Below are 27,840 nucleotides of genomic sequence, written 5' to 3'. Positions count from 1 at the left end.
TATTATAATCAACTGTGTAAATGTATGAGTGGCCAAGAGTGGGAGCCATTTTGCATATTTAGCAGGTTCAAAAGTTGGGTTCGTCACACCCATCATGCTCTACTTCAATCATTTCAGTCATATGCTATTAACCATACATTCAGCCAGCTCCTGAATAAAGTAAAGTGACTAGATGTCCACAATTCCCATTATCATTTAATATTTTAGATGTAAACAGTTTAAAGTGCTGTTTAAGTTCAAGTAAATAGACAGCAAGCTAACATCGATATGGAGTGCCATAACTAGTTTGTGCCTACAATTCACAATACGAGTAATAAACTCGCAGCTCACTGGAAGTTTGTGCCGATCAGAGAGATAACGGAGAGTAGGAAAAGAAGCGAAGAGTTAGAAAGAGTTAAGAGGAGAATTGACAAGGAGCTAGAAACAAGGCCCAGGAGACAGAGCAGAATAAAACCACGAAAGATTTCCCCACATTTTACGAAGCAGGTGCTAACACATTCAAACTAATGCTTTAAGCATAAAAATTAAATGCCCTTTTCCAGCATTTACTGCAAATCTAGCAGGTGAAAATGATTTCCTGTGAAAATACAAGATGAGAGTTTTTCATTTTAAACAGCCACCCCTGTTGGGTCGGTCAGAAATACGACTCATATGAAAACTGAAAATTTATCCCGAAACAAAATTAACTTTTTTTGTTATCACAGCAAACATTTTTACCTTGCAGCTAAGTTGTTCCAAATCACAATAAAAGCCTCAGTTCGTTCATTTGAATTTTGGGTAGCAAAGGTCTTTTCCAAATGCAATTAGTGCATCCAATGCTCTGGCCTAAAACTGTGCAACGGAACAGCAATACTATGCAGAAAACTGAAGCATAAATCCCAGGGAGTAACATGACCGCTGGCTCACATATTGAGCCAATTCTGTTTTGGGTAAACACTACTTCCATCTCTCTTTAAGCCAGGGATAGCCAACCTTCCAAAGCTGAAGAGCCAGGAACTAAAAGGCCTCTGACAGAGAGCCACACGTGCCCTTACAGTACAGCTTGAGTCCAGGGAAGACAGCAAAAGACTGGAGCTCTGCTGACTTAAGCTTTACAGAAATCAAATAACCTGTGTGCAGGAGCTTGAGAACCACTTTAGCTCAGTGCCAACAATTGCAACATCATCGTAAGGTCTCCATCTCATCTGCCATCTTCCTCACTCACTCACTATTCCTATGAAAACCCGTTTTTATTGCCCAACTAGTGCAGAAGGAAAGCAGTTGAAATCTTGAAATATGTTATTTATTTTAAATCTACAGATTTCACTTCATCCCCCCTCCCTCCAGAAAAAAATCCAATTAGATAGCATTTGGCATCTCAGAAGTTTCAGGGTTTCGGTTAAGCCTGGAGGGTGTATGTGCGCACCCTCATGTTGCTCCCTCTTAACTAACTCAGTAAAAGATTTCCATTAAATCTCATTCTTTCCGTACCAAGGCTAGATTAACAAATGCAGTTAGTTATCTCTTTTTACTCAAAGCCAAATACATCTGAGTTAAAGGTACCAACTACTTTACAGTTCCTTAAGTACTTTCAAAGAGTCATTCCATACCAATGCACACACCTTTGAAAAACCGAAAAACATTCAGTACTGAAGGAGTTTTAAAAACGGTAAAGATGCATCCTGTACGCTTTACCTGGCATTGATGCAAAGTCCCTTCTTAAACTTTCAGGATTGATCTCTGACATTGCTGTTTTTAAATGAGATTCGGAAACTCAAGTCTCAGGAGAACTTAATCTCTATTTAAAAACTCCCATCCCAAATGATGCATCAGCTTTATAATCCAAATAAAGTGAAAAAAAATATGAAAATTGGATATAAGGAAAACTTTTTCAATATACACTGAGTTGCTGAACAAAATGCACTGCAGTACAATTCTAGCAATGTGCTCAAATTTCTCTGCAGTTTGGAATTAAAGGTTTAGTCTAGGTTTGCCTGCTCTGGGGATTGTAGCAGAAACAATGGGCAAAGGATTTAAAAGATTTAGAGATGTGGATTTTGTTTTAAGCTAAAGTACACGAGAACTATAGTGCATAATGTGACAGATGGCTCTTCACCATTTCAAAATGAGTGCGTAAGAGCTAACATTTCTAGATTCTGCATTATTACAATGTATTTTGAATGGTACCTTTCACATTGTCCTAGCCTCGTCTATTCACCATCTCCAAACCAATGCTTCCCAAACTTTTCCCCATTGTGGCCCCATTTTAATGCTTGAAAATTGGTGCCACTCCAGAATGATAGCGGGGGGAGGGGGCCATTGTTGAGCAGGGTGTCACGATCCACGGGTAGGCAACCTCTGCTCTGACCTCCTTCAGCCAAGCCACCGTCCAAGATCTTGGTACTCCTCCATTTCTGGTTTCATCAGAAGTTCTTATTTTCATTGCTGCACTATCTGCGCCCAGGACTTCAGCTTCCTAAGCTCTGAAATTTCATCCCTAAATATCTCTGCCTCTCTACTTCTCTCTATCTTAAGGCACTCCTTAAAGCCTACAATTTTGACCAAGCTTTTGGTCACCTTTGGCTGGGTGTCAAATTTTGTTTGATAACACTCCTGTAAAATGCCTTCAGACATTTTGCTATGTTAAAGGCACAAAATAAATCCGAGTTGTTGTGGTTGGTACAAGTAAGCAAGCACAGATTAGCATTTAACAACTTAATGCAAAGGATGGATAATGGTACAATCCCATGGTGAAACAGAGGAAAGGATTTTTCCTTATATAATTTCATTCACAGGAACGGGCTTGATCATAAAATATACAATTATAAACTGAACTTTGCCAATACAAATTCAGAAAATATATGTCATGTTGTACAATTCTACAATATACAAAATGATCTGTTTTATATTCTGAAAAACAACGGCATGTCAAAACAATTATAATTTACGTATAGTATAGTAAATGTTAGTATTTAATAGATTGTAGGGATCGAGTTGAACCAAATTACCCGCAGTGCGAAAGACTGAATGTGAGATTCCCTTTTTTCCTGTGTGTCTGGGTAGTGTACCAACTATAGCCATGGGGGCCAGGAGCCACCTGCTCTCAATCCTCCACCTACATCATGCCAGGGCAGCCCAGAATAACTGGCTCCCGCTCCCGCCCCCACCCCTCCACATTAAAGCAGCTGGTCTCAATGCATCCACATTTCAATATTTTACATTTGTTGACCCAGACTTACTGTAAAAATAACAATGAGGCCAACGGCGCTCACCCATTATTTACATGCAAATGGACAATTTGAGGCCAGTGCAGATAAATGCAAAGATTCAGAAGTTGATTCTGAGACACATGACTCCTCCCTGAGCTGTCCAAAAGCAGAATCTCGCCATCTGGCTCCCCCATTCAAATGTACTGAAAGACAAAGTGGCTGCAGCTGCTGTTAGAGGTGAGTATGGTGGCCATTACCAAGGAGAAGGTGCTAGGAAAACTGAAAGGTCTGAAGGTGGTTAAATCACCTGGACCAGATGGATTACGCCCCAGAATTCTGAAGGAGATAGCTGAAGAGATAGTAGAGGCGTTAGTGGTGATCTTTCAGGAATCACTTGCGTCAAGGAGGGTCCCAGAGGACTGGAAAATCGCTAATGTAACCCCCCTGTTTAAGAAGGGAGTGAGGCAAAAGACGGGAAATTACAGGCCGATTAGCCTGACCTCAGTCGTTGGTAAGATTTCAGAATACCTGGAAGTGCATGGAAAAATAGGGCAAAGTCAGCATGGTTTCATCAAGGGGAGGTCATGCCTGACAAATCTGTTAGATTTATTTGAGGAGGTAACGAGCAGGTTAGACAAAGGTGAGCCAATGGATGTTATCTACTTGGACTTCAAGGTGCCGCACAGGAGGCTTCGCAGTAAGATAAGAGCCCATGGTATTAGAGGCAAGGTACTGGCATGGAGAGAAGATTGGCTGTCTGGCAGGAGGCATAGAGTGGGGATAAGGGGGTCCTTCTCAGGATGGCAGCCGGTAACTAGTGGAGTTCCGCAGGGGTCAGTATTGGGACCACAACTTTTCACTTTATACATTAATGATCTAGATGAAGGAACTGAGGGCATCCTGGCTAAGTTTGCAGATGATACAAAGATAGGTGGAGGGACAGGTAGTATTGAGGAGGCAGGGAAGCTGCAGAAGCATTTAGACAGGTTAGGAGAATGGGCAAAGAAGTGGCAGATGGAATACAATGTGGGGAAGTGTGAGATCATGCACTTTGGTAGGAAGAACAGAAGCATAGACTATTTTCTAAATGGAGAGTGAATTCAGAAATCTGGAGTGCAAAGGGACTTGGGAGTCCTAGTCCAGGATTCTCTTAAGGTTAACTTGCAGGCTCTGGTCAGACCACATTTAGAATATTGTGAGCAATTTTGGGCCCTGTATCTCAGGAAGGGTGTGCTGGCCTTGGAGAGGGTCCAGAGGAGGTTCACGAGAACGATCCCAGGAATGAAAGGCTTAACATATGAGGAACGTTTGAGGACCCTGGGTCTATACACGATGGAGTTTAGAAAGATGAGGGGGGGATCTGATTGAAACTTACAGAATACTGGATAGAGTGGACGTGGGGAAGATGTTTCCATTAGTAGGAAAGACTAGGACCCGAGGGCACAGCCTCAGAGTAAAGGGAAGACCTTTTAGAACAGAGATGAGGAGAAACTTCTTTAGCCAGAGAGTGGTGAATCTAGGGAATTTATTGCCACAGAAGGCGTGGAGGCCAGGTCATTGAGTGTATTTAAGACCAAGATAGATAGGTTCTTGATTGGTAAGGGGATCAAAGGTTACGGGGAGAAGGCGGGAGAATAGGGTTGAGAAACTTATCAGCCATGGTTGAATGGCAGAGCAGACTCGATGGGCCGAATGGCCTAATTTCTGCTCCTATATCTTATGGTCCAAGTCTAACAAATGACAAGCACCAATTGTAAGCCAGATACAATAAATTCTGCTCATTATATCTGGCTCAGCAACCAGGGTGCAGCAAAGATGCCCCTCATCTCAAAGGCACAAGTAATGATTTAGTGAGCAGTCTAGGCCTGTATCCCATAGCGTTTAGATAAAAATAGATCATCTAATTGAATCAAAAATTCTTATTAAGCAGTGCAGCAGACTCGAAGGGCCAAATGGCCCACCTCTGCTCCTACTAATCTTCTATGATTTTCCAAGGACTGGAGAAACCAGATAACGGGGAACAATCCATAATACCGCTGTATGCCAACAGCATCCAAAAGACAATGAGCACTTTTTACTCCGGTGGTTTTAATTAATAGAAAGCACTCAAAGGAGATAAAAAGGAAATTTGCAAATTTTGAAAACGTGGAATAAAACAGGAATGGTTGAAATGCATGTAGGTCAACCAGTGTGAAACATTAATTTATCTTTTCTCATTCAGGTGCAAAATGTCTGCAATGTATTGCTATCATTTTCTGTTTTTATTATACTAGGTGCATGAAAAAAGGACATTTTCTTAAAACAACTTGCATCTACATAGCATCTTTAAAATAGTAAAATGTTTCAAGGCACTTTGTAGCAGCATAATGATATAAAATGTGAAAGCAAGGCATGTAAGGAGACATTAAGGCACATGATGAAAAGTTTGGTCAGAGATGGGTTTAAGGAGCATCTTAAAGGAGGAAAGATTGGTTGAGAGGCAGAGGGATTTAGGGAAGGCACTACAGAGCTTGGGTTTCTAACCGCCTGAGGGCACATCCACCAATGGTGGGGGGAAAGACGTGGGAGATACATAGCAGGCTAGAGTTGGAAGATCACTAATGTCTCATGGAGAAGGTGAGCTCAGAGAGAGCATGAGGAAAGATAGGAGAGAAACTAGAGAAAGATGTGATTTTAAGACTAGAGTAGGGAGAGACCTTGGGGAATGTTTGACATGTTGGGTGGGGAGCAGGGTTTAAGGACACAGTTGGTGGTGGAGTGGGGTCATCTATGCATTCCTGGAGTAGTGGGCTGCTTTGGAAGAGGAGAGCAGGGCCCAGTAGTGTCTATTGTGATTGAGACAGATCTGACAGTGAATGGCTAGGCCAGCTGTGCTCCGTTAATATTCAGGCCTGTCTCCCTTAGACTGAGGAAGCGACAATGGAGACTGTACCACAGGAAGGAGCAGGGTAGGAGTAAGGGTTTTATTGGGGATAAGGCCATCAAATGTGAGCATGCGATTGAGCAGCAAATGTAAATCCAAAGACTGGGCATTTGGGGGCTTGTTAGTGACTTGGGGGAGAGATTTTCCAGGGGCAGATGCAGAAAGAAATGGCCTTGGAAAGGAGGAGGAGGAAGTGGTTGGTGAGGGATGGCTGATATCTCTGTTAGAAAATTGGCACAGGCTTCCATGGGCTGAAGAAAACGAGTATTTTCAAGGGAGAGGTGTGGAACAGACAAATGTTCAATGGAAGAGAAGGTGCCTAATGAATAGGGTCAGAGACCAAAGTGAGATTTGGTGACAAGGGCCATGTCACCAATATGAAAGTATGGAAAGGAGAAGGGGGCAATAATCGAAGGTATACAGACAGTCAAGAATGTTTCAGTCATAACTGATGACTTGTGAGCCAAGTTTCCAGCAAGGAAAGCTCTTTCAGTAAGAACTTGTAGGCAAAAGCAAGGAGAAAAGGTTGTGCTATCCATATTTCTAAAAAGCACAGCAATAATTTCACTGGGTATTCTTTTAGAAATCATAATCAAAAATACTGATGTAAATTGAATGTTGTTTGTTTATTTTCAATGAGATGGCCCCAGATTACCTTGTTTAAAAAAAATCTGAAACCAATAAGCTCAAGATCAAAACTCTCACACAGACAGCACTGCGAATATTCCATTCCCCTTCAAATATCATTTCCAAACATCATTCTTAGGACACTAAAATGCAGCTCTCCATTTAATGTACTTCTGCTCACATTGCTGAACATTATGGTCTCACTCAAGATCACAACAAATAAGTAAAGGGTTTCAGCCAATCTTTGTACCTCCATTCAGAAAGACCCCAAGTGATATTCAACTGTATTTTAAATGATTCCATGACTGTGTCAGGGAATTCTTTCCATGGTGATTACTCTTGAGATAAACATCCAGATGTCAGTCAAAAATTTTTTTTTACTCATTTAAACCTGTTTCCTTGCCCTATTCTCAATTTAATCTAAAATCATTTTCCAGTTTTCCTTCTTAATGTGGTTTTAATTATCTTGGATTCATCTGTAAGATCACCTCTCAGGCCTCTCCTTTCAAGGCTGAAATTCAAAAAATCTCCAGTCTTTCTTCCGAATTCAGAACTCAAATGCTAAGGATCAGGCTTGTGGCTTTTCCCCATACCACCTCCACTACTGGAATATCTCCCGTGTCTTGGATGGGGAAATGGACGGGATATTAAAAAATCACATTAAGACACATGGAACCAGAACTAGACAGAATCTCCTTATGCATGATTAAATCCTTTGCTAAATGGATTTTAAAAAGATATTAGACTTGCATCGGTTGAGAAAAAGACTATTTTCTATGTTGAAATAATGCAGCTGGCCTGTCCACAGACATAATCAAAACACTGCATTTTGTTACGTATACGAAATAAGCTTAAAGTTTACTTAATTAGACTTTGACCTTAGGCTTTAAAATAGCAGATCCTCCTATTTATCACGTGGGAAGCACAGGAGATTCGTCAATAAACTATTCAAAAAGTGGCCAGAATTTTCATTACAGTTACAATAGCTCCCTGCTTCCCCAGTCACTTATTGGATTACAACCAGACATGACAAAATATTTACAATGTGCCAGCCCAAATATGACAGGAATGCACCATCCATCCGCATCATTTGCATCCTGCAACAACGGACACTAAGAATGCAAGGATTGTGCACTTCTGGAGTCCAAGATTGCTATGACAATTAAAGAACTGGAATTTACCACAAGGCAATCAACTGCACAGGCCATTCAGTATGATCATGGCAGATCTTCTACTTCATCCACACCTTACTGCACTATCCCCATATCTCCTAATACTCTTAGTATGCAAAAAAAAAATCTATCAGCCTCTGTCTTAAATATACTCTAATGAGTGAGCAACCGCAGCACTCCAGGGAGTTGAGGATTCCAAAGGTTCACAACTCTCTGAGTGAAGGCATTCTTATCTCAGCTCTAAGTAGCCGACCCCTCATTCTGAGACTGTGATCCTTAGTTGAAGACTGTGCTGCCAGGGGAAATGTCCTCTCAGCATCTACCCTCCCAAGTCGCTTTAGAATTTTATGTTTCCATGAGATCACCTGTTTTTGTTTTAAATCCAGGGAACACAGGCCTAGTCTACTTAGTTAAAAGCAAAATACTGTGGACACTGGAAATCTGAAATAAAAACAGAAAATGCTGGAAAAACTCAGCAGGTCTGGCAGCATCTGCAGAGAGAGAAACAGAGTTAATGTTTCAAGTCCATGTGACTCTGAAGGCTCAAAACGTTAACCCAAGTCCACTTAATCTCTGTTCAAAGGACAAACCCCTCCTACCAGCAATCAGTCTGGGAAAAAAACAAAAAACTACTGCGGATGCTGGAAATCCAAAACAAAAATTTCAATTTTACTCAGTTCTGTTGAAGGGTCATGAGCACTCGAAACATCAACTCTTTTCTTCTCCGCCGATGCTGCCAGACCTGCTAAGTTTTTCCAGGTAATTCTGATCAGTCTGGGAACCTTTGCCTAAGGCAAATATATCCTTCTTTAGGCAAGGAAACCAAAACGTTACACAGTGCTCCAGGTGTGGTCTCACCAAGGCCCTTTATAATTGCAGTAAGACTTCTTTAATCTTGTATTTCAATCCTTTTGCAATACAGGCTAACATATCATTTGCTTTCCTTATTGCTTGTTGTACCTGTATATTAACTTTGTGATTTATCTGCAAGGACATCCAGGGACCTTTGAATACCAAAATTTCTCAGATTCTCAACATTTAATAAATATTCTTCTTTTCAAACCTAAGTGGGTAACTTCACACTTCTCCACATTATATTCCCTCTGCCATGTTCTCCCTCACTCACCTAACCACTCACTCGATGCAAACTTCTTCCACAACTCAAAAATGTTCCCTCAGAACAGGAAACCAAGGTCAGCAGAATGAAACATTGTATTGCACTTTTCATATGGGCTTATTTATAAGAATTTCAGCAGCCCACCATTCTGTTTTATTGAAATGCTTCACATTTTCAGCACTGCCTTTCTTGATGGAGAGTATCATTCACATAACTTCACAAATTCTTTGAAACTGTCACAATTTAGTAAAACTCAAATGATAAATGCTGCTTTGATGGTGCATTGTCACAATGTTGAAAAGTAACGAAGGAGCTGTGCAATGACTTAATCAATCATGCTCCCAAGTAAAGTTAACAATCTTTCACACAAATATGCACAAAACATCTGTGGGGCATATGCCAACTGCAGTGAGTAAAGTAGGACACTGGGATTTGAGAGATGCGATTCCATCTGGGCCCCTTTTCGCAGCCTGGCAAACACATGCCTTCCCACCCACCCACTGCACCCCCCAAACCCCTACAAAGGAAAACCACCTCCCACTAACAGCATCCTCCCAGCATTCCACAACAGCAGTTACCCCTCGCCAGAACCACAAGACTCAAGTTATGCCAAAGTCCAAACAATGCAGAGTTTCCATGAACCACACCAACAAGACTAAACATGCTATTGCATTCACCTGTTTGTAGCATAAATGTACTATGACTTTACAAAACATGTTATGCACTGCCTATCCTTAACAAAAAGTTTTTTTTTGGAAAAGTAACTTTAGTAGTCCAAAAGATTGTTTAGAGCTGAATATTGTAGATATGCTGGTAATACATAGCACATCCTGATTAAGAATCACAACCAAAATATGAACATTCTTCTTTCACCTCTCACGTACCCATCATTTGATGAGTGTCAAATTATGAACTATTCTCCAAATAAAATTTATGACATCTACCACATACACTGCACTACATCCAATGAATGTATATTTAGGATCACTGGTCTCATACCTTTGCTCTCCTAGCTTTCCCACTGTTACATTGCTGGTTAGGCATATACCAACATTTCTGAGATGTTTCTACCTAAAACTGCTAAAAATATATTTAAAACACATCACCAAAATACCAATACCAAGAGCCCTAAGAAACTTTATTTTAAAAACTATCAACTTTTAAAGATTTAAATGTTGAAAACATACATTGCTAATGATTAAAAATTAAAAGAAAGGATTTTAAGGCTTGTCAAGAGATCACTTTTTAGCAAAATTTATCAATTGTGACAAATTAAATTCCACATAACTGCATTGGTTCTTCCAAAAATGTACTTTGAAATTAAATTACAGCTCCTCTTTTAAAGGGCAGGCATAACCCATATTAAACACAGCAAGACATATTGCTGCAACCATTGTTCAAAACACAAAGGTTTGCTATTAATTTTAAAGCAGCCTTGCCAATATTTTTAAGAATGAGTTTGATAACAAAGAAATGAGTTAATTTCGGTCTGTGGAGTAAATAAATATCTGGGGGAAAAAAGCACTCGTGGTTTTTTTTTGCTCACTAAAAGTAAACCCATGCGGGTATAGGAATGGGAAGTTTTATTCTGGGTTGTACAGAAACTTTTGTGGAAGGTGGCTGGTCACTGGCAAGTTGGAGGTGAGTGTGTTTGAATGTAACCTCCAGCAGGTCAGGGAGGAGAGAAGCCCCGGGGGGGGGGGGGGGGGGGAGGAGGAGGAGGGTCAAAGGGGACGATGCAGTCAATGTGGGAATTTACCCGGTCTTTCATGCGCCAGCTCTGGGTGACCGCCTTGGAGCCCTCGATTTTCTCCGAGTGCCGCTTCTTCATGAAAGCCACTGGAATGTTCCAGTCGGTCATGTCGTACACCTCCCGCTCCAACAAGTCCTCCAGCAGGCTGGCGCAGGCCATGCTGCCCAGCCCGGCCCGACTCCACTCGGCACAACCAGCGCCAAACACACCTCTCCCTCCTCCTCCTCCTCCTCCCCCCCTCGGGGGGGGAGGGGAAATGGGCTGGATGGATTGGTGTACGGGGGGGGGTGGGGGAGAGGGTGAGGTGGTGGTGTGGGGGGGGGAAGGGGAGGGGAGGGGGGGTGAGGGAAACTCCTTTGTCAATGCGGGGGGTGGGGGTGGGGGAGGGGGAATTGGAAGTTAGGTGAGAGCGGGGCCGCCGCCTCGGGCTCCCGGTTCGCGGCCGCTCATTCCGCCCCGACGGAGGACGCCATCTTGAGCGAGGCCAGAATGCACCGCGACGCGACGGCAGGCCGAGCGGCTCAATCCGCGCAACGGCAACCGGCCCAGGACCCAATTCAAACCCTGGCTGCGTTCGAAACGCCCATCAGCCTTTCCCCACTATACCTAGCACCTTATTTACAAACCTGTGTGAAGTGACATTTTCTGGTTGCTTGTTTTTCATCCAAAGTCATGAAATAAAATGCATTGTGTTATGTATATATCCATACATCATACTCAGGCACACACTAAGTGAAAGTTTTATTGTTGCACTGCACCACTCCCAGAGAGTGGAGCTAATGCAATAAGAAGGCTGTGCTCATCTAAAGCTCTTCTGAATTAGAACTCAATATTATACCGTTGAAGCACCCAAGATAGTAACAAGATAGTAACAAAGATAGTAAGAACTTGCATTGATATAGCACCTATCATAACTGCAGAATGTCCCAGTGTGCCTTACAGTCAATGAAGCGCTACAGAAATGTACTCACCATTTTCATGTAGGAAACGTGGCAGCCAATTTGCACACAGCAATGGTCAGATGATCTGTTTTGGTGATGCTGGTTGGAGAATAAATATTGGCCCATGTGGTTTAAGGGCCTGGTGTGCCTTGGGTGTACATGGGACTGAGAACTGTACCGCCCACACTGTGATGTAAGAGAACACATCATCATAGGGGGTCAGTCTAGTGTCGGACAGAGCCGTGTGCAAAAGCAAGCATAAGGGTGGCGGCAGTGACTGTGACATATGGTATTGTCACTGGACTAGTAATCTAGAGATCCAGGGTAATGCTACAAAGATACAGGTTCAAATCCCACCACAGCAGATGGTGGAATTAGAGTTCGATTAATAAAAATCTGGAATTAAAGGTTTAATTATGACCATGATACCATTGTCAATTGTTGTTAACACCCATCTAGTTCAATAAGTTAGGGGGTGCTTGTGCCAAAATTGGCACAATCCAAAATTGGGAGAGCTGTCTCACAGACTAGTCAAGCAACATAGTCATATTGTGAAATCATACCTTACAGATGATGTCCCAGACATCACCATCAGCAGAGGTGGCGGCACAGTGGTATACAGTCAGGAGGCAGTTGCCCTGGGAGTCCTCAACATCGGCTCAAGACCCCATGAAGTCTCATGGCATCAGGTCAAACATGGGCAAGGAACCTCCTGCTGATTACCATGCGCCACCTTCCCTCAGCTGATGAATCAGTGCTCCTTCATGTTGAACATCACTTGGAGGAAGCACTGAGGGGTGGCAAGGGCACAGAATGTACTCTGGGTGGATGACTTCAATGTCCATCACCAAGAGTGGCTCGGTAGCACCACTACAGATAGAGCTGACCAAGTCCTAAAGGACATAGCTGCTAGAATGGGTCTGCAGCAGGTGGTGACAGAACCAACAAGAGGGAAAAACAAACTTGACCTCATCCTCATCATCTTGACTGCAGATCTAACTGTGCATGACAGCATCGGTAGGAGTGACCACCGCACTGTCCTTGTGGAGACCAAGTCCCGTCTTTCCACTGAGGATACCCTCCATCATGTTGTGTGGCAGTACCATCGTGCTAAATGGGATAGATTTTGAACAGATCTAGCAACTCAGGACTGGGCAATCATGAGGCACTGTGGGCCATCAGCAGCAGCAGAATTGTACTCATTCATAAACTGTAACCTCATGGCCTGGCATATCCCACCTTCTACCCTTACCACCAAGCCAGGGGACCAACTCTGGTTCAATGAAGAGTGCAGAAGGGCATGCCAGAAGCAGCACCAGGCATACCTAAAAATGAGGTGTCAACATGGTGAAGCTACAACACAGGACTACTTGCGTGCCAAACAGCATAAACAGCAAGTGATAGACAGAGCTAAGCAATTCCACAATCAACGGATTCAGATCTAAGTTTTGTAGTCCTACTACATCCAGTCATGGTGGACAACTAAGCAAGTCACTGAAGGCAGCTCCACAAAATTCCCCATCCTCAATGATGGGAGAACCCAGGACATCAGTGCAAAAGATAAGGCTGAATTACTTGCAACAATCTTCAACCAGAAGTGCCGAGTGGATGATCCATCTCGGCCTCCTCCTGAGGTCCCCAGCATCACAGATGCCAGTCTTCAGCCAATTCGATTCACTCCACATGATATCAAGAAATGGCTGAAGGCACTGGATACTGCAAAGGCTATGGGCCCTGACAATATTCCGGCAATAGTGGCGAAGTCTTGTGCTCCAGAACTTGCTGTGCCCCTAGCCAAGCTGTTCCAGTACAGCTACAACACTGGCATCCACCCAGCAATGTGGAAAATTGCCCAGGTATGTCCTGTATGCAAAAAGCAGGAAAAATCCAACCCAGCCAATTACCGCCCATCAGTCTACTCTCGATCAAGAGTAAAATGATGGAAGAGGTCAGCAACAGTGCTATCAAGCGGCACTTGTTTAGCAATAACATGCTCACTGACACTCAGTTTGGGTTTTGCCAGGGTCACTCAGCTCTTGACCTCTTTACAGCTTGGGTCAAACATGGACAAAAGTGGTGAGAGTGACTGCCCTTGACATCAAGGCAGCATTTGACCGAGTGTGGCATCAAGGAGCCCTAGCAAAACTGGAGTCAATGGGAATGAGGGGGAAAACACTCCACTGGTTGGGGTCATACCTAGCACAAAGGAAGATGGTTGTGGTTGTTGGAGGTCGATTATCTCAGCTCAAGGACATCACTGCAGGAGTTCCTCAGGGTAGTATCCTAGGCCGAACCATCTTTAGTTACTTCATCAATGACCTTCCTTCCATCATAAGGTCAGGAATGCGGATGTTTGCAGATAGCTGCACAATGTTCAGCACCATTCGCAACTCCTCAGATACTGAAGCAGTCCATGTACAAATGCAGCAAGACAAGACCTGGACAATATCCAGGCTTGGTCTGACAAGTGGCAAGTAACATTCATGCCACACAAGTGTCAGGCAATGACCGTCTCCAACAAGAGAGAATTTAACCATCGCCCCTTGAAATTCAGTGGCATTAGCATTGCTGAATCCCCCAATATCAACATCCTGGGGGTTACCATTGACCAGAAACTGAACTGGACTAGCCATATAAATACTTAGGCTACAAGAGCAGGTCAGAGGCTAGAAATCCTGTGGCGAGTAACTCACCTCCTGACTCCCCAAAGCCTGTCCACCATCTCCAAGGCTCAAGTCAGGAGTGTGATGGAATACTGTCCACTTGCCTGGATGAGCGCAGCTCCAACAACACTCAAGAAGCTTGACATCATCCAGGACAAAGCAGAAGCCTGCTTGATTGGCACCCCATCCATAAACATTCACCCCCTCCACCACCAACGCACAGTAGCAGTAGTGTTTACCATCCACAAGATGCACTGCAGGAACTCACCAAGGCTCCTTGGACAGCACCTTCCAAACCCACAACCACTACTATCCAGAAGGACAAGGGCAGCAGATAGATGGAAACACCACCACCTGTAAGTTCCCCTCCAAGACCCTCCCAATCCTGACTTCGAAATATATCGCCGTTCCTTCACTGTCGCTGGGTCAAAGCCCTGGAACTAACTTTTGTAATATTTTGTTTGAATTGTCAGGATTAATTAGTTTGATTTGATTTTGTTACTTAATTTTTTTTAAAGTTTGTTTAGTTTAAAATCAGCTGGGCAAGGCAAACCTCCTTGGAATTGTAATATTGAAGACAACCTCCCAGCAAATCACCCACCATAAACTGACGGACCAACCAGAGCTGCTGATACTACTGAGGACATTATTGAGATACGGGGTGTATAAAATAATAAGCAGAAGAGGAAAAGTAAAGCTGCACCTTTAAGGTAAAATATGATTGTGCGACAATATCAACTGATAGAAGGTAGCTCAGGATCAACATCAGGAGGCATTTATTTGTGCAGAATGATCAAAACATGAAATTGTCTTTTGAGTCAGATAGTAAAGGCAACGCTTTGGAATCATTCAAGAGCTAGTTAGATCCTGTGATGATGAACCACGGATCGTTTCGGAAAAATTAGCTGGATGGACCAACTGGCTGTCTTTGTCTGCACTTATCTTTGTGAAGTTCGTCTTGCACTAAGAGAAAAAAATCACTGATAAAAGTTTAAAGATGTGACCTATTTTTTTTTCAGTTTTAGATCTATTGATGTTTGGCTTTAGCTCTGACATTTTCAATCATGAGACACATATCTGAGGCACTCAGCTCTACCAAAAGAACAAAATCAGCTTAAAGCAGCCAGCTGCGTGCATTAATTGCATCAATCCACAGGGGCGGGCCATGTGCTGCTAATCTCTCATCTCCTTCTTACCCTGATCGTTCTTTCATCTTTGTCTTCTTTTTCCATCCTTTCCTTTCTTCACCGGGGAGGAGGAAGAGACCTAGGTCAAACAGCTGAGACAAGCACAAAAATTTAGTGGAAAACGGCAGACTTAACCTAGCACAACAAAATCCTTCACCCAACCTGCCTCTGTCCTCAAAGCTGCTCAACAGCAGGATTTATTGGTTCAGTTGGCAGCACCGTCATCTCTGAGGCACAAGGTACTTACTGGGTTCAAGATCCCACTCCAGGACTTAAGCACAAAAATGAAGGCTGACACTCCAGTGCAGTACTAAGGGAGCGCTGCACCCTCGGAGCTGCTGTCTTTTGGATGAGGTGTTAAACCTGCTCAGGCGAGCGTAAAATATCCCAGAGCACTATTTTGAAGAGATCAAGAGAGTTATCCCTGGTGTCCTGGCCAATACTTATCCCTCAATCAACATGACAAAAAGTAGATTATCTGGACATTATCACTTTGCTGTTTGTGGGAGTTTGCTGAGTGCTAATGGCTGTCACGTCTTCAAAAACAGTGACTTCAAAAAGTACTTAATTGGCTGTAAAGCACTTTGAGACGTCTGTAGTCATGAGACACCCTAAATTCAGTCTTTCTTTCTAAACTAACTTGCTGTAGATGTGGAGAGAATCCAGCAGTTAATTTTTATTTGCTACAGGGTTGATCCCTGATAAGAACAAAGGATACTGTGTAGGCTGGGAAGAATATTATAATCCAAAAAGTCTGACTTTGATTCTATTTGATTTATTGACAGAATAATGTGATTTGTGTTATAAAAAAAAAGGACAATGATTGATTCTCCTTGGATTATTATTAACAGGGGCAAATTACTTTAGAAAAATATATCCCAACAAGCCGGCAACATTTATATAGCACCTTTAAATACCAAATGTTCCAAGATGCCTCACAGAGTAGGCTAGAATTGGAAAGGACAGGGTACAAGCAGAGATATAGGGCTCATGTCCAGCACATAGGATGAAATTTAATGCCCCCTCCGTCCCCGCAATAGGTGAGCTCCATGGTGGGACAGGAGGCTGGGGACTCTGTCACCTCCCCACCACCCCCCTCAGATTAGGTCCAGGGCGGGAAGGCTTGCCAGCGGCCTTCCCACATGGATGCCATTTGAGGCCTTAAGCGAGCAATTAATGACCATTTAAGGGCCTCATCCTGCCACCATTTCTATTTAACCAGTCGCCATGCAGGAGACCGACAAGCAAACCCGCCTGGCACTGAATGCCAGATCGAGGGACCCGGCAGCGGGAGAGGGGAACCCTCTGAAAGCCACCACCCAATGCCCTTTCCTCTGCCCAACCACCCCCCCATCCTTCCTGACAAAGTCCCTCCCACCCTGCCCTCGCTTACCCTTCTCTAGAGACCCCACACTGACTGACCCTGGCGAAGATCTGTGCATAGTACCAGTCGCAGCCACCACTCCTAATGGCACTGCCAGTAATGGGTAGCTGCCAGCCCCTGATCGGCCAGCAGCTCTTGGGGGCAGGATTTACCCCTCCTTGGGGAAAGTCCTGCAATTCATGTCCCGCTCGGAGTCAAAAGACTGAGCAACAACATTCCCGCTGCCAATTAGGGACTTAATACTCACGGGGCTCCCAGAAGTCGCGTTGGCAGGAGTGCTGCACGTTTTGGTGGTGGTGTCGGGCATTCCCCCACCATCTTCCTTAAATTCTGCCTGTAGTGTCAATGAACTTGTTCACATTGAGCTGCATTATTTAGGTGAACAGAATAAATAGGAAAGTACTCAGCTTCTGTTGACTGCCATTTATGGCTACTTCGGATACATTGATTAAAGCAGCACAAAAAAACACAACTAATTCTAAAAGATTCCAGCGCTCTTGCGTGAGTAAAATCAGAAGACTTACTGAGGAATGTATGCTAGACCAAAGTCAAATAGTTTGACGTAACCCAATAAGATGCTCCCAATGTCTGGCCAAATCACAGAAGGTACATGCTAAAACTTTAAAATGCTCTGGGTCAGCTCACACTTTGTGTACTGTGTCTGATTTTAGTCTCCAAGGCATAAAATGGACAATCCTTTGACAGCACCTTCCAAAGCTACCACCCAGAAGGACAGGGGCAGCAGACGCATGGGGACCCCACCACCTAACACGTTTCCTTCCAAGCCACACACCATCCTGACTTGGAACCAAATCATCGTTCCTTCACTGCCACTGGGTCAAAACACTGAAACTCCCTTCCTGACAGCACTGTGGGTGTACCTACACCACACGGACTGCCGCGGTTCAAGAAGGCGGCTCAACACCACTTTCTCAAGGGCAGTTCGGGCTGGGCAACAAATGCTGGTCTAACCAGCGAGGTCCAACATCCCGTGGACGAATAAAAAAAAAAAAATCGCGGCCTGGATCCTGAGGATGTTGCAAAGAAGAATCAAGAGGCTGACACCCACTATCAGAAGATTTGATCGTGAGGACAAAGTTGGGCGTTTCCGCCTCGAAAGGAGTTGATTAATGCGGGACACTATGGAGATACATCAGACAGTGAACAGTGTAGAATCACTTCTACCAAACTAAATCCTGATAGTAGGACAAGGAGGAACATGCTCTGTCTGGCAATTGCAGTTCTTCAAACAAGAATGATTGATTGTGCTTTTGAGTTGGGGGGTGAGGTGTGGGAGTAGTGAAAACAAAGCCTCTGGAATCTGAAGAAATAATCGGATGCTGTGGTTGAGAGGACTGTTGTTTTTTTTTGGATGGATGGGCTGTGTGGCCTTCCCCATTAGTTTCTGTCCTGTCAATAACATGAGAGCAAGCAGTCATTTTTTTTCTCTTAACAAATCAAATCAATTATCTTACCAACTATTTTTTCTTAAACCGTGAATAACCTACCACTCTATCACAGCAGTCCTCATTAAAAGAAGAAACATTTATCTACACATATATCACTGCCCACAAACTTCATGAAGAAAGATTCAGTACATTTGCCACAGATTCTTTGAGACAAATGCATAACCCTGCAACATTTGAATTTAAATTGTTAAACACAGTGCATAAGATATAAGGAATTTGTCTTTTTGATTGTGATTGCTGATTTGCAGACAAATGTCAAGACAAAGACAATTCATTTTCACTTCAATCAAACCAGTACACCTGGAGAACGAATCAAAGACTTATCTTCTGAATTGGAATCTTGAATAATGTCTTTCAACCTTCGACTGTGGAAATTGCCATGTGGATTTTCTGTTATTATCTTGGTAATATTCTACTTTTTTCTTCTTTCTTCAAACTTATTTCCTTTTACGTTTTTGATTTTAAGAAGAAAGAAATTTTGAGGCAGCATTTTCAAAATAAAGGACTCCACCTCATTTAATCAAAGCAACGAAAAGCAGGGACAGATTGCACAACAGTTGATATTTCCATTCATCACAAAGCTTGTCCTTTTTTTGGGTTTCCGTGCTCAGCGGCAATTCAAACCATTAGCTGCAGGTTAAGAGTGAGGAGCTACACCTAAATCTGAATCTGAATCCATGCTGGGCTTTGATACTAATCAAGAAGCATCCAAGCCAAGAAACGTAGGCACCACTGACGGGAAAACGCATGGACTATGATTAGCATCTTCCCATGGCAGAGGGTCAGGCCTCAAACCACGAATTACCTAAGACAGACATTGCGAGTGCGTACCCAGTCTTTTATGGCTCAATACTGTACAACTCAAGATCATAAGATGGATACAGATGAAGAAGGATTCACACCTTCACTCAAGTCCATTTCATGCATTTGTATGAAAACCATCCTGATGCTCACTTTGATATCGGCAGCAACACAGGAAAGTGTGAGTTTATATAATCTTGGATGCAGAGTTAGTGAATATTTTTAAGGCAGAGGTGGATAGATTCTTGACTAACAAGGGAGTCAAAGGTTATTGGGGGTAGGCAGAATGTGGAGTTAAGGCCACAATCAGATCAGCCATGATCTCATTGAATGGCAGAGCAGGCTTGAAGGACCAAACTTAAACTCTGAAGGGGCTTGATAAAATTGTTAGAGATTGTTCCCGCTGGTCGGGAACCTAAAATACAGGGGCACAGTCTCAAGAAAAGGGGCCGATCATTTAGGACTGAGGTGAGGAGAAATTACTTCACTCAAAGGGTTGTGAATCTTTGGAATACTTTACCTCAAATGGTTCTGGATGCATCATCATTGAATACAGTCAAGGCTAGGATAGACAGATTTTTGGTCTCATGTGGAATTAAGGGATATGAGGAGCAGGCAGGAAAATGGAGTTGAAGCCCTAGATGAACCATGATCATACTGAATGGCAGAGCAGGCTCGATGAGCCATGATTGATTTACTGATTAGACTTTTACTTTGATTTGAAAGATGGGATAGTTACAGGAGGTGGGATGGGGAGGAGAGACAGCCTTTGTCTGTCATAATTTCATCGATGCTTTTCTTCCTCCCTTTTGTCCGTGAAGCTACCATACTGGATCTCCATCCTCTGGGTGTGCTGATCCCTGTAGGTTTCAGCTAAGTATCTGCCCATAAAAGAATGTATACATGAGAACCAGCCTTCAATATGAACTTAGCCTATCCCTCAAGCAGCACCAAAATGGATTAACTGACCGTTTGTCTTATGGCTGTTTGTGGGAGCTTGCTGCAAATTGGCTGCCATGTTTGCCTATGCAGCAACAATGAATACACTTCAAAATTAATTAATTGGATGTTTTGAGGATATGAAAGCCACTCAGAAAGGCCAGTTCTCGCTATGTGTAGGAATGCAGAATAGTAGCAATACACCAGGTACATACCAGCCACATTTTGTTCCATTTTGATTTTAGCAGCAGAATTGTTGAGTATTTATCTTGCTTCACCTGTCGTTGTACAATTTCTTTCTTTATTCTTTCATGGGTTCTGGGCATCACTGGCAAGGCCAGCATTTGTTGCCCATCCCTAAGTGTCCTTGAACTGAGTGGCCTGCCAGGCCATTTCAGGGGGCAGTTAAGAGTCAACCGCATTATTGTGAGCCTGGAGTCACGTGTAGGCTAGACTAGGTAAGGGAATTAGTGAACCAGATGAGTTTTTACAACAACTGATGATAGTTTCAGAGTCGCCATTACTGGGACTAGCTTTATATTCCAGATTTTTCATTTTTTAAAATTTAGCTGTATTAATGCATCAGTTGTGCAAAAGCTAGTTCACCTAGACCTCCTCTATAAATATTGTTTTGAAAGGGTGGACGTTGGGTACATGCAAATTCTTTAAAGAACAAGAGTCATGAAGTTTCTGCTTATTCTAGCTAATCATCTGCAAACAGAGTATCTAATCTAAGTCTTTGCGGCCTGATCACAATGTAGAGAATGAAAATTCAATACGACCGTGATTAAACTACTGTTTAATTTTGGTAAACTAGAGCGCTTAAATCTTCTTTCCGATTCAATTTTTTTTACCAGTTTGTAATCCAATTCGTTTTTTTAGTTTCAAATTGAATTATGTCCCATTTCTCAATATTGAATTCCACTTGTTCAGTCTTTGCAGATCTTGCTGAACGCTATTCCTCTCTTCCAAAATTCCTAATTACACATAATACCTTGTAATTTAAAAAATATCATTAACAGCAATGATCCCAGGACTGATGCCTGAGCAGCTTGTTGGTCACTGCTGTCCAATTAAAACTTCTGCCATTGATTGTGATGCATCATCCCTTACTTGTCCAATTAACTGCTTTCTCTTTAATCCAGAAATATCCACTTTAGCCACAAGTCCCTTGTGAAACACTTTATCATGTTCCTCGAAATGTTGAGATACATAACATTAAGCACATCACTGACATCCAACAACCTTATTACACTCTCAAAGAATTCCAGTTCATTTGTTAGACATGACCTGACCTTTCTAGTTTCAAGTGGATTTGAAATTATTTTGTATTTGTTAAATTAACTTGAATTGGGTATTGGATAACTTGAATTGGATATCAAGCTAAAATGCCTATACTTTCCAAGATCATACTTCTCACTTATAGGGACTGTATTTCTTTTCTAGTCTTCTGTTACAGCATGTATTATCAATGCAATGAATGGTTTTACTACTTCAATCCACTTCTTCCTTCACTGTTGTTTGATGTTCTCAGTCTTGTTTCTATTGCTTTATTCATCTTCCAGTTTTCTCTCCATTTTTTTTTACCTTTCAGCCTTGGAGAGATATTCGACTGCGAAGGCCAACATCACAGCCAATTATGAGCTACTAAAAAAGAAAGTCATGCAACTTTTTTGACCTCAGGATATCCTAAAGTAGTTTACAGCAGCAAAGTGCTTTTGAAATGTAGTCACTGTTGAGCAATGACAAATTAAATGCAGCAAGGTCATACAAACAGCCATGTGTTAATGACTCGGTGATTATTTTTTAGTGATTTTGGTTCAGGGATAACCATTGATCAGGACATCAGCAAGCAATTCCCTGCTCTACTTCAAATAGTGCCAGGTGATATTTTACATCCGCCTGAGAGGATAGACAGGGCCACAGTTTCACATCTCATCTAAAAGATTGTATCTCCAACAGTACAGCTCTCCCTCAGTACTGCACTGGAGTGTCGGCTTGGATTTTCTACTTAAGTCTCTCGTGGCTTGAACTCAGAGGCAAGTGTGCTACCAACTGACCAACAGCTGACAGCCTGGGGAGCTATCCCCACATGACTGCCAAACATATCCATTTCCAGCAGAAGCCAGGACTCCTGAAGCAGTCAGGATTTTGAACCCAGGGCAACTTTTCCTCTGTCTAGCCTGGAGACAATGTGGCCAATTGTAATGTTTCCTTCACTGCCTCAGTTAAGGTTGGGAAACGGGTGTCAAATCCGAGATTTCCTAATTCTGTTGAGTCAATGCCACACCCTATAGCAAACCTACCCATTGAGCATTAAGGACCTCTAATTTTACCAGTTCTCAATGAACTGTTAAATCTTTTCCTCCTCCCAGTTCATCCCTTTGGTCTTAACCCCCATCAATTTAAAATGATTAATTCTGGGTACATGAATTCAATAATCTTTTGTTCTTACTCTATCATAATGCCAAAACTAATTATAATAATTGGCACTCCTGCTACTACATTTTCCATTTTCAATGCTAAACCGAGTGCTGATTGAAAACAAATCTGATAATACTGTACTGCTCTCCCAGGTGGCAGTGCTTTTATCCTTTCACATTTCTCACTGGCCACCCATTGCCACATCATCTTGAGTCACTTCTGAGCACTGCAGCGCTCTGAAAATTAATGTGCTTGAGCATAAGAGCTGCAAAAATACCAATGTGTGGTCAAATGATTGGGAATCAAATAATTAAAGGTCCAATACAGATAAATATTTCAGCTGCACACTTGAGCAAACAAATAAAGAGACACTGGAGCCGGGCTCACAAAATCATGTTCTTCAAGATTCCAAGATTATCCCTTTAGTTCCAGGATGTGAACACAGAAGTACTTTTAAGTGAGCTGATAATGACCATTTTGTTCAGCAAAACTGTACATCTTGTTGTCAGATTCTCTCACCATGGCACACTGAACTGCAGAATTACTAATGTAAGGCACACAAATAGAATTTAGCCTGAGGTATTGGTTGGCGTCGCAGGTCAGCACACAATCCTTTTTCACCTCTGGGACCTTGATTAAAATATGACTCAGATTGACAGGAGAAAAGTCTCTTACGCACTGAGGTGGGAGCAGAGCTGGAGGTTGCTGCTTCAGTGGTTCAGTGTGCGAATATACTGCCTGGTGCAATACTAACCCTTTCACAACAAAAAAAGTCCCAAGTTTGATATAATGGCTTGCGGCAAATTTAACTGATCTCATACAGGGCACTGATTTGAGCAAGGCAATTGGTCTGAGTCCTCATCAGTTAGAGAAGTTCTGGAGGTGGGGGGGGAAATACCAGCCGAAGTTTCCATTCCTGATCACTAATGGGCAATTCTTGGTGGAAAATGCACTTGTGAGGAAAAAACATGGGCTTGGTGTGAACCCCCACAGTAAAATTACCATGTAGGCTCAGGCATAAAGAATTATTACTACACAACATTTCTACAAATTCAACTCAGGGCAGCATAAGCCTTGCCAGGACTAAGTGAATAAATAAAATTTAGCCCCAAACATAAATGCATCATTTTCAAATGGATATAGATGCTTGTATTTCATGTTTTGCTGCTTGGCCCCAGAATCTGCAGCATCTTTGAGTGTGTTTTCAGTAACCTCCCCTGGCCTCTGTCCTACTTTCTGCTCACTGTTCACTGCTCCTGCTACGAGCATTCCTTACATGAAGGCACTATCTAGCAGGAAGTAGTGGCTGTGATACAAAGACAAATGGGTTAGATTTTACAAGTTAGATCTGCTCAGGCAGAGCGACACAGTACAGGGAAGTATGTCGGGAATTCAGGAATAGAGGTCACAATTTTCCAGCCAGAAATTTTTAATGAATGGGCATCTCTGCACGGCACATAGACGTCCAAGGCTGAACTGCTGCTGTGCCTTACTGTGAAGCCCAATGCTGCAGCTCCAACTCACAAAATCTTTTTCTTTCATTTGTACACATGGCGAGGGCATTGCTGGTGGGGCCTTTATGATTTCCCACCCATAAGTGCCCTTGGGAAGATGGTGGTGAGCTATCTGAGAGGCTTTTTAGGCCATTTCACAGTTAAAAGTCAACCACATTGTTATGGAGTCACATCTTGCCCAGCCCAGGTGAAAATCACAGAATTCCTTCCCCTAAAGGACGGTGATTTTTAAAACAATTCAGCACTTTCATGGGGTCACTAGCTTTTTATTCCAGATTTATTTAATTAACTAGATTCAATTCACAACGTACCATGGTAGGATTTGCGCTCACAGCTCTGGATTACTAGCCCAGTAACAGAATTACACTGATTATTTAGCATAGGAATAGGCCATTCAGCCCAAATAGTCCATGCCAATGTTTATACTCCATTGAAGCATCCTCCCATCATTCCTCATCTAACTCCATCAGGATAACCCTCTGTACCCTTCTCCACCAGATACTAATCTAGCTTCCCCACATAACCACTATGTTGCCGTATCTGGTAATCTGCCCTGAACAGTAGGCTTTTGTGTTAAAAATAGTTTTGAAAATAGTATGGAGTAACATTGACATAAAATACACCAAGTATGGATAGGAAAATCAACCCTATGAGTTAGGAATAAAACTGGTTAATGATATTGAAAAGCAAACTCAGAGTCGATAGGTAACAATCTAGCTTAAACAGAGCATGTCACTTGCAAGTGTTAGACTGTTAGAGCAAATGAGATATTTTAAGCAGGATTTAAAAGCGTATGTTTGTTCCCCCAACTTCCGCCTTCAGTCCGCAGGGTGGTCTGCTCTACTCTGGGCTACAGACTACTTCACAGATGCTATTGATGCTATTCTACTATGTGATGACAGGAGGTGCACTTCTAAGGTTGGTCTTTGCCAATTCCTGTACACTCCTCCCCTCACAATGGCATGGATTACTCTGCTTCTGCACTGTGCTCCATCTGTCAGTCTGGATGAAGAGTAGCAAAATTCACCCAAAAGGACAGGTGCCTTTGAATGTCAGGTTGAAGTTCTGATTCAAACCGGCTGTGATTTGTTTAATCTTTTTCCTTGTTTCCCAGCTTTGTTTTTGCAGTATTGATGTTTGACCATTACGGTGCTTTTAGCGTGATACAAACCATATGGCACTCAAAGATTCAATTAACATTGCAGGTGAGGAATTACTGGTACGATACTAATGGACAAACGCTTCACACATTCCTTTGTGTCTTACTTCAGCTGAGGCATTAAGCAATTTAAAATAAATGGGTCTTGGACTATTAAAATAGCAGACAGAGAAATGGCACATAAATCCATGAAGCCTTTCTTCATTAATATTGCCAAGACTAAATTCTAGGCTTGCATATCTAACACAGTTACATATGTTTGTTCTTGTAATTCTCAGATAGCAATCTTTAAATCGTAGACTATAATAGAAAATACTCTGCCACATCTAAGTCTCGGATTTCAGTGTTAGATTTTCCTCTTACACTAAATTAAGACTTGCCAACATTGAGGCGTTTTGTTTCCCTTCTGTTTTTAGACCTATTTTATTTGCTTCTGATCTCTTGAGGTGTTGTTGGACCATTCCCTGATCAATAGGGGGCAGGCAAGCTGCTCTCTAGTTCCTTACAATGGGCATTTTAGAGCCAACTATTTGAAGGAATGCGAGGGCAGTGTTGAGTGACTCACCCTTTGACTTCACCTGTCTCTCAGTGGGGAGCTGGCTGGACATCACTCTCTATTTCCCCTTCACAATGTTACTGACACCCTATGAAGTCATCCCCTGCATAGGAAGTGCTGCCCACAACCTTCTGTCTCCATTCAGAGTATCATTAAAATGACTCATTGCAATCATATTGGAAGACTCTCACACAAAATGTCTGAATGGAAGACCTTTTAGGACCAGCAAAAGGCCCAATATTTCTGTCTATTCACCACGTCCCTTGGCTTCTTCTCTCTACATTTGATCCTTCAGCCGCCTCACATGGTAAACTTTAAAGAATCCTATTTCATATTTTTGTGTATCAAACTTCCATGTAAATTTCCTTCATACTCTGTTAATTGTTTTTTTATTTGTGTTTCCTAACATTTAAGCTATTTGCCACAGGGAACAATTTGGCTGAAAAGCCCTCAATCTCTTTCATGGCCAGCACATGCCACTTAAGACATTCACACACTCTTACTTTCTTGTGCCCATATAAATTATTTAACATTTAACCACACTGAACTATATCTGCCACCTATTGCCAAGTTCGCTACATTATCTCAATCGTTCTGAATCTGGTTAGATGTTTCTGATTATCCGCAATGCCTTTTATTTTGACATCTTCATCCCTAAACTTGGAGATGTTGCTTAAAAACCCACATCAGTTTAACTTATCGATAAAAATGCCAACACTCCTAAGATCAATTGGCAATGTATGATCTTGTCCAAATTTTTCTGTAAGCCCATGACTGTAAGAGCCCTGCATTCATCTTGCCGACCACGTCAGTAGTATCTTCAGTACCATCAAGTTAGTCAACCACAGCTGAATCCAAGTTACCGTACCATTTAGACTTTTCCACGTGTTCATTTGCAAAATGTTTCATTCTACTTCCAGGCTGTTTCTAGCCAGTAACTCTACAGTGAAAACCACAGCAACAGCTGCTGAAGGACAAGCACCATAAAGCTGATCGTTCAACCCGCCGAACATGTCCTGTCACTTTGTCAGCCATAGTTACTGGTTAGTATTTTATTTTTAATCCCCAGGCTTTTATTCTACCTATTATATATTATTCATGGTTAGTGGTCTCAAGACTCTAATGACATGACACTGAAAACACAATGTTAAGTGACCAAATGATAGCAAAGGGGTGGAATCTAACATTAGGCAAAAGCCCCCAACCCCCAACACGCAGGGATCACAATGATCGGCATCTTCCATAAAAACTGTTCCTCTCTCGACGGAGACTCCATGATATTGGGCCTCAAACCTTCCCAGTGAACTGCATTCCCCTTTCGTAATATCCCACCCACCCCCTCAGTCCTGTATTTCTCTACCCCAAAGGCAGGCTTTACCATCTCTAAATCCATCTCCTGATTGGAATCCCATTTCTTCAACAATGCTTTTTTCTTTTATTTACCATTTCATGGGATGTGGCATGTGGCATGTTGCTGGTTAGGCCAGCATTTTTGCCGATTCCAAATTGCCCTTGAGAAGGTGGTGGTGAGCTGCCTTCTTGAACCACTGCAGTCCCTGTGGTGTAGGTACACCCACAGTGCTGTTAGGAAGGAAGATCCAGGAATTTGACCCAGTGACAATGAAGGAACGGTGATATATTTCTAAGTCAGGATGGTGTGTAACTTGGAGGGGAACTTGCCGGCGGTGGTGTTTCCATGTGTCTGCTGCCCTTGTCCTTCTAGATACTAAAGGTCACAGGATTGGAAGGTGCTGTCGAAGGAGCTTGGTGAGTTGCTGAAGAGCATCTTTTGGATGGTACACATTGCTGCCAAATTGCGTTGGTGGTGGAGAGTGTGAATGTTTAAGGTTTAATATTTCCCTCTTCTCCGCCACATCACTTCCCTTCCTTGCCCTGCTTCTCTCCTATCCTTTTCTCCCTCTTCTCCCACTGTCTTCTGTAACTCCTAGTTTGTCCTCTCCTCTTCTCCACTCCCCACATCCCTCTGCCACATTTTCCTTCACTACCTCCACCTCCCCCTCTT

The 27,840-nt window shown here is 42.6% G+C and overlaps 1 protein-coding gene across 3 annotated transcripts in view; it reads right to left on the bottom strand.

Annotated features, from left to right (window-relative positions):
• The window catches only part of rptor (regulatory associated protein of MTOR, complex 1), a 427,059-nt gene that overhangs the window by 311,391 nt on the left and 87,828 nt on the right, over positions 1–27,840 (bottom strand). For 2 of the 3 annotated variants that reach the window (XM_078571168.1, XM_078571170.1), the window contains exon 1: positions 10,787–11,243. In XM_078571168.1, the coding sequence (XP_078427294.1) occupies positions 10,787–10,939 (153 nt within the window). In that variant the 5' untranslated portion in view covers positions 10,940–11,243. Of the gene's footprint in view, positions 1–10,786; positions 11,244–15,580; positions 15,664–27,840 lie in introns of those variants that run through there. The other variant, XM_078571169.1, reaches the window with a different exon arrangement.

This window comes from Cetorhinus maximus, chromosome 24, assembly GCF_964194155.1.
Source record: "Cetorhinus maximus chromosome 24, sCetMax3.hap1.1, whole genome shotgun sequence".
In the NCBI taxonomy this organism is placed as follows: Eukaryota; Metazoa; Chordata; class Chondrichthyes; order Lamniformes; family Cetorhinidae; genus Cetorhinus; species Cetorhinus maximus.
This window is presented reverse-complemented; position numbering and strand designations above follow the sequence as displayed.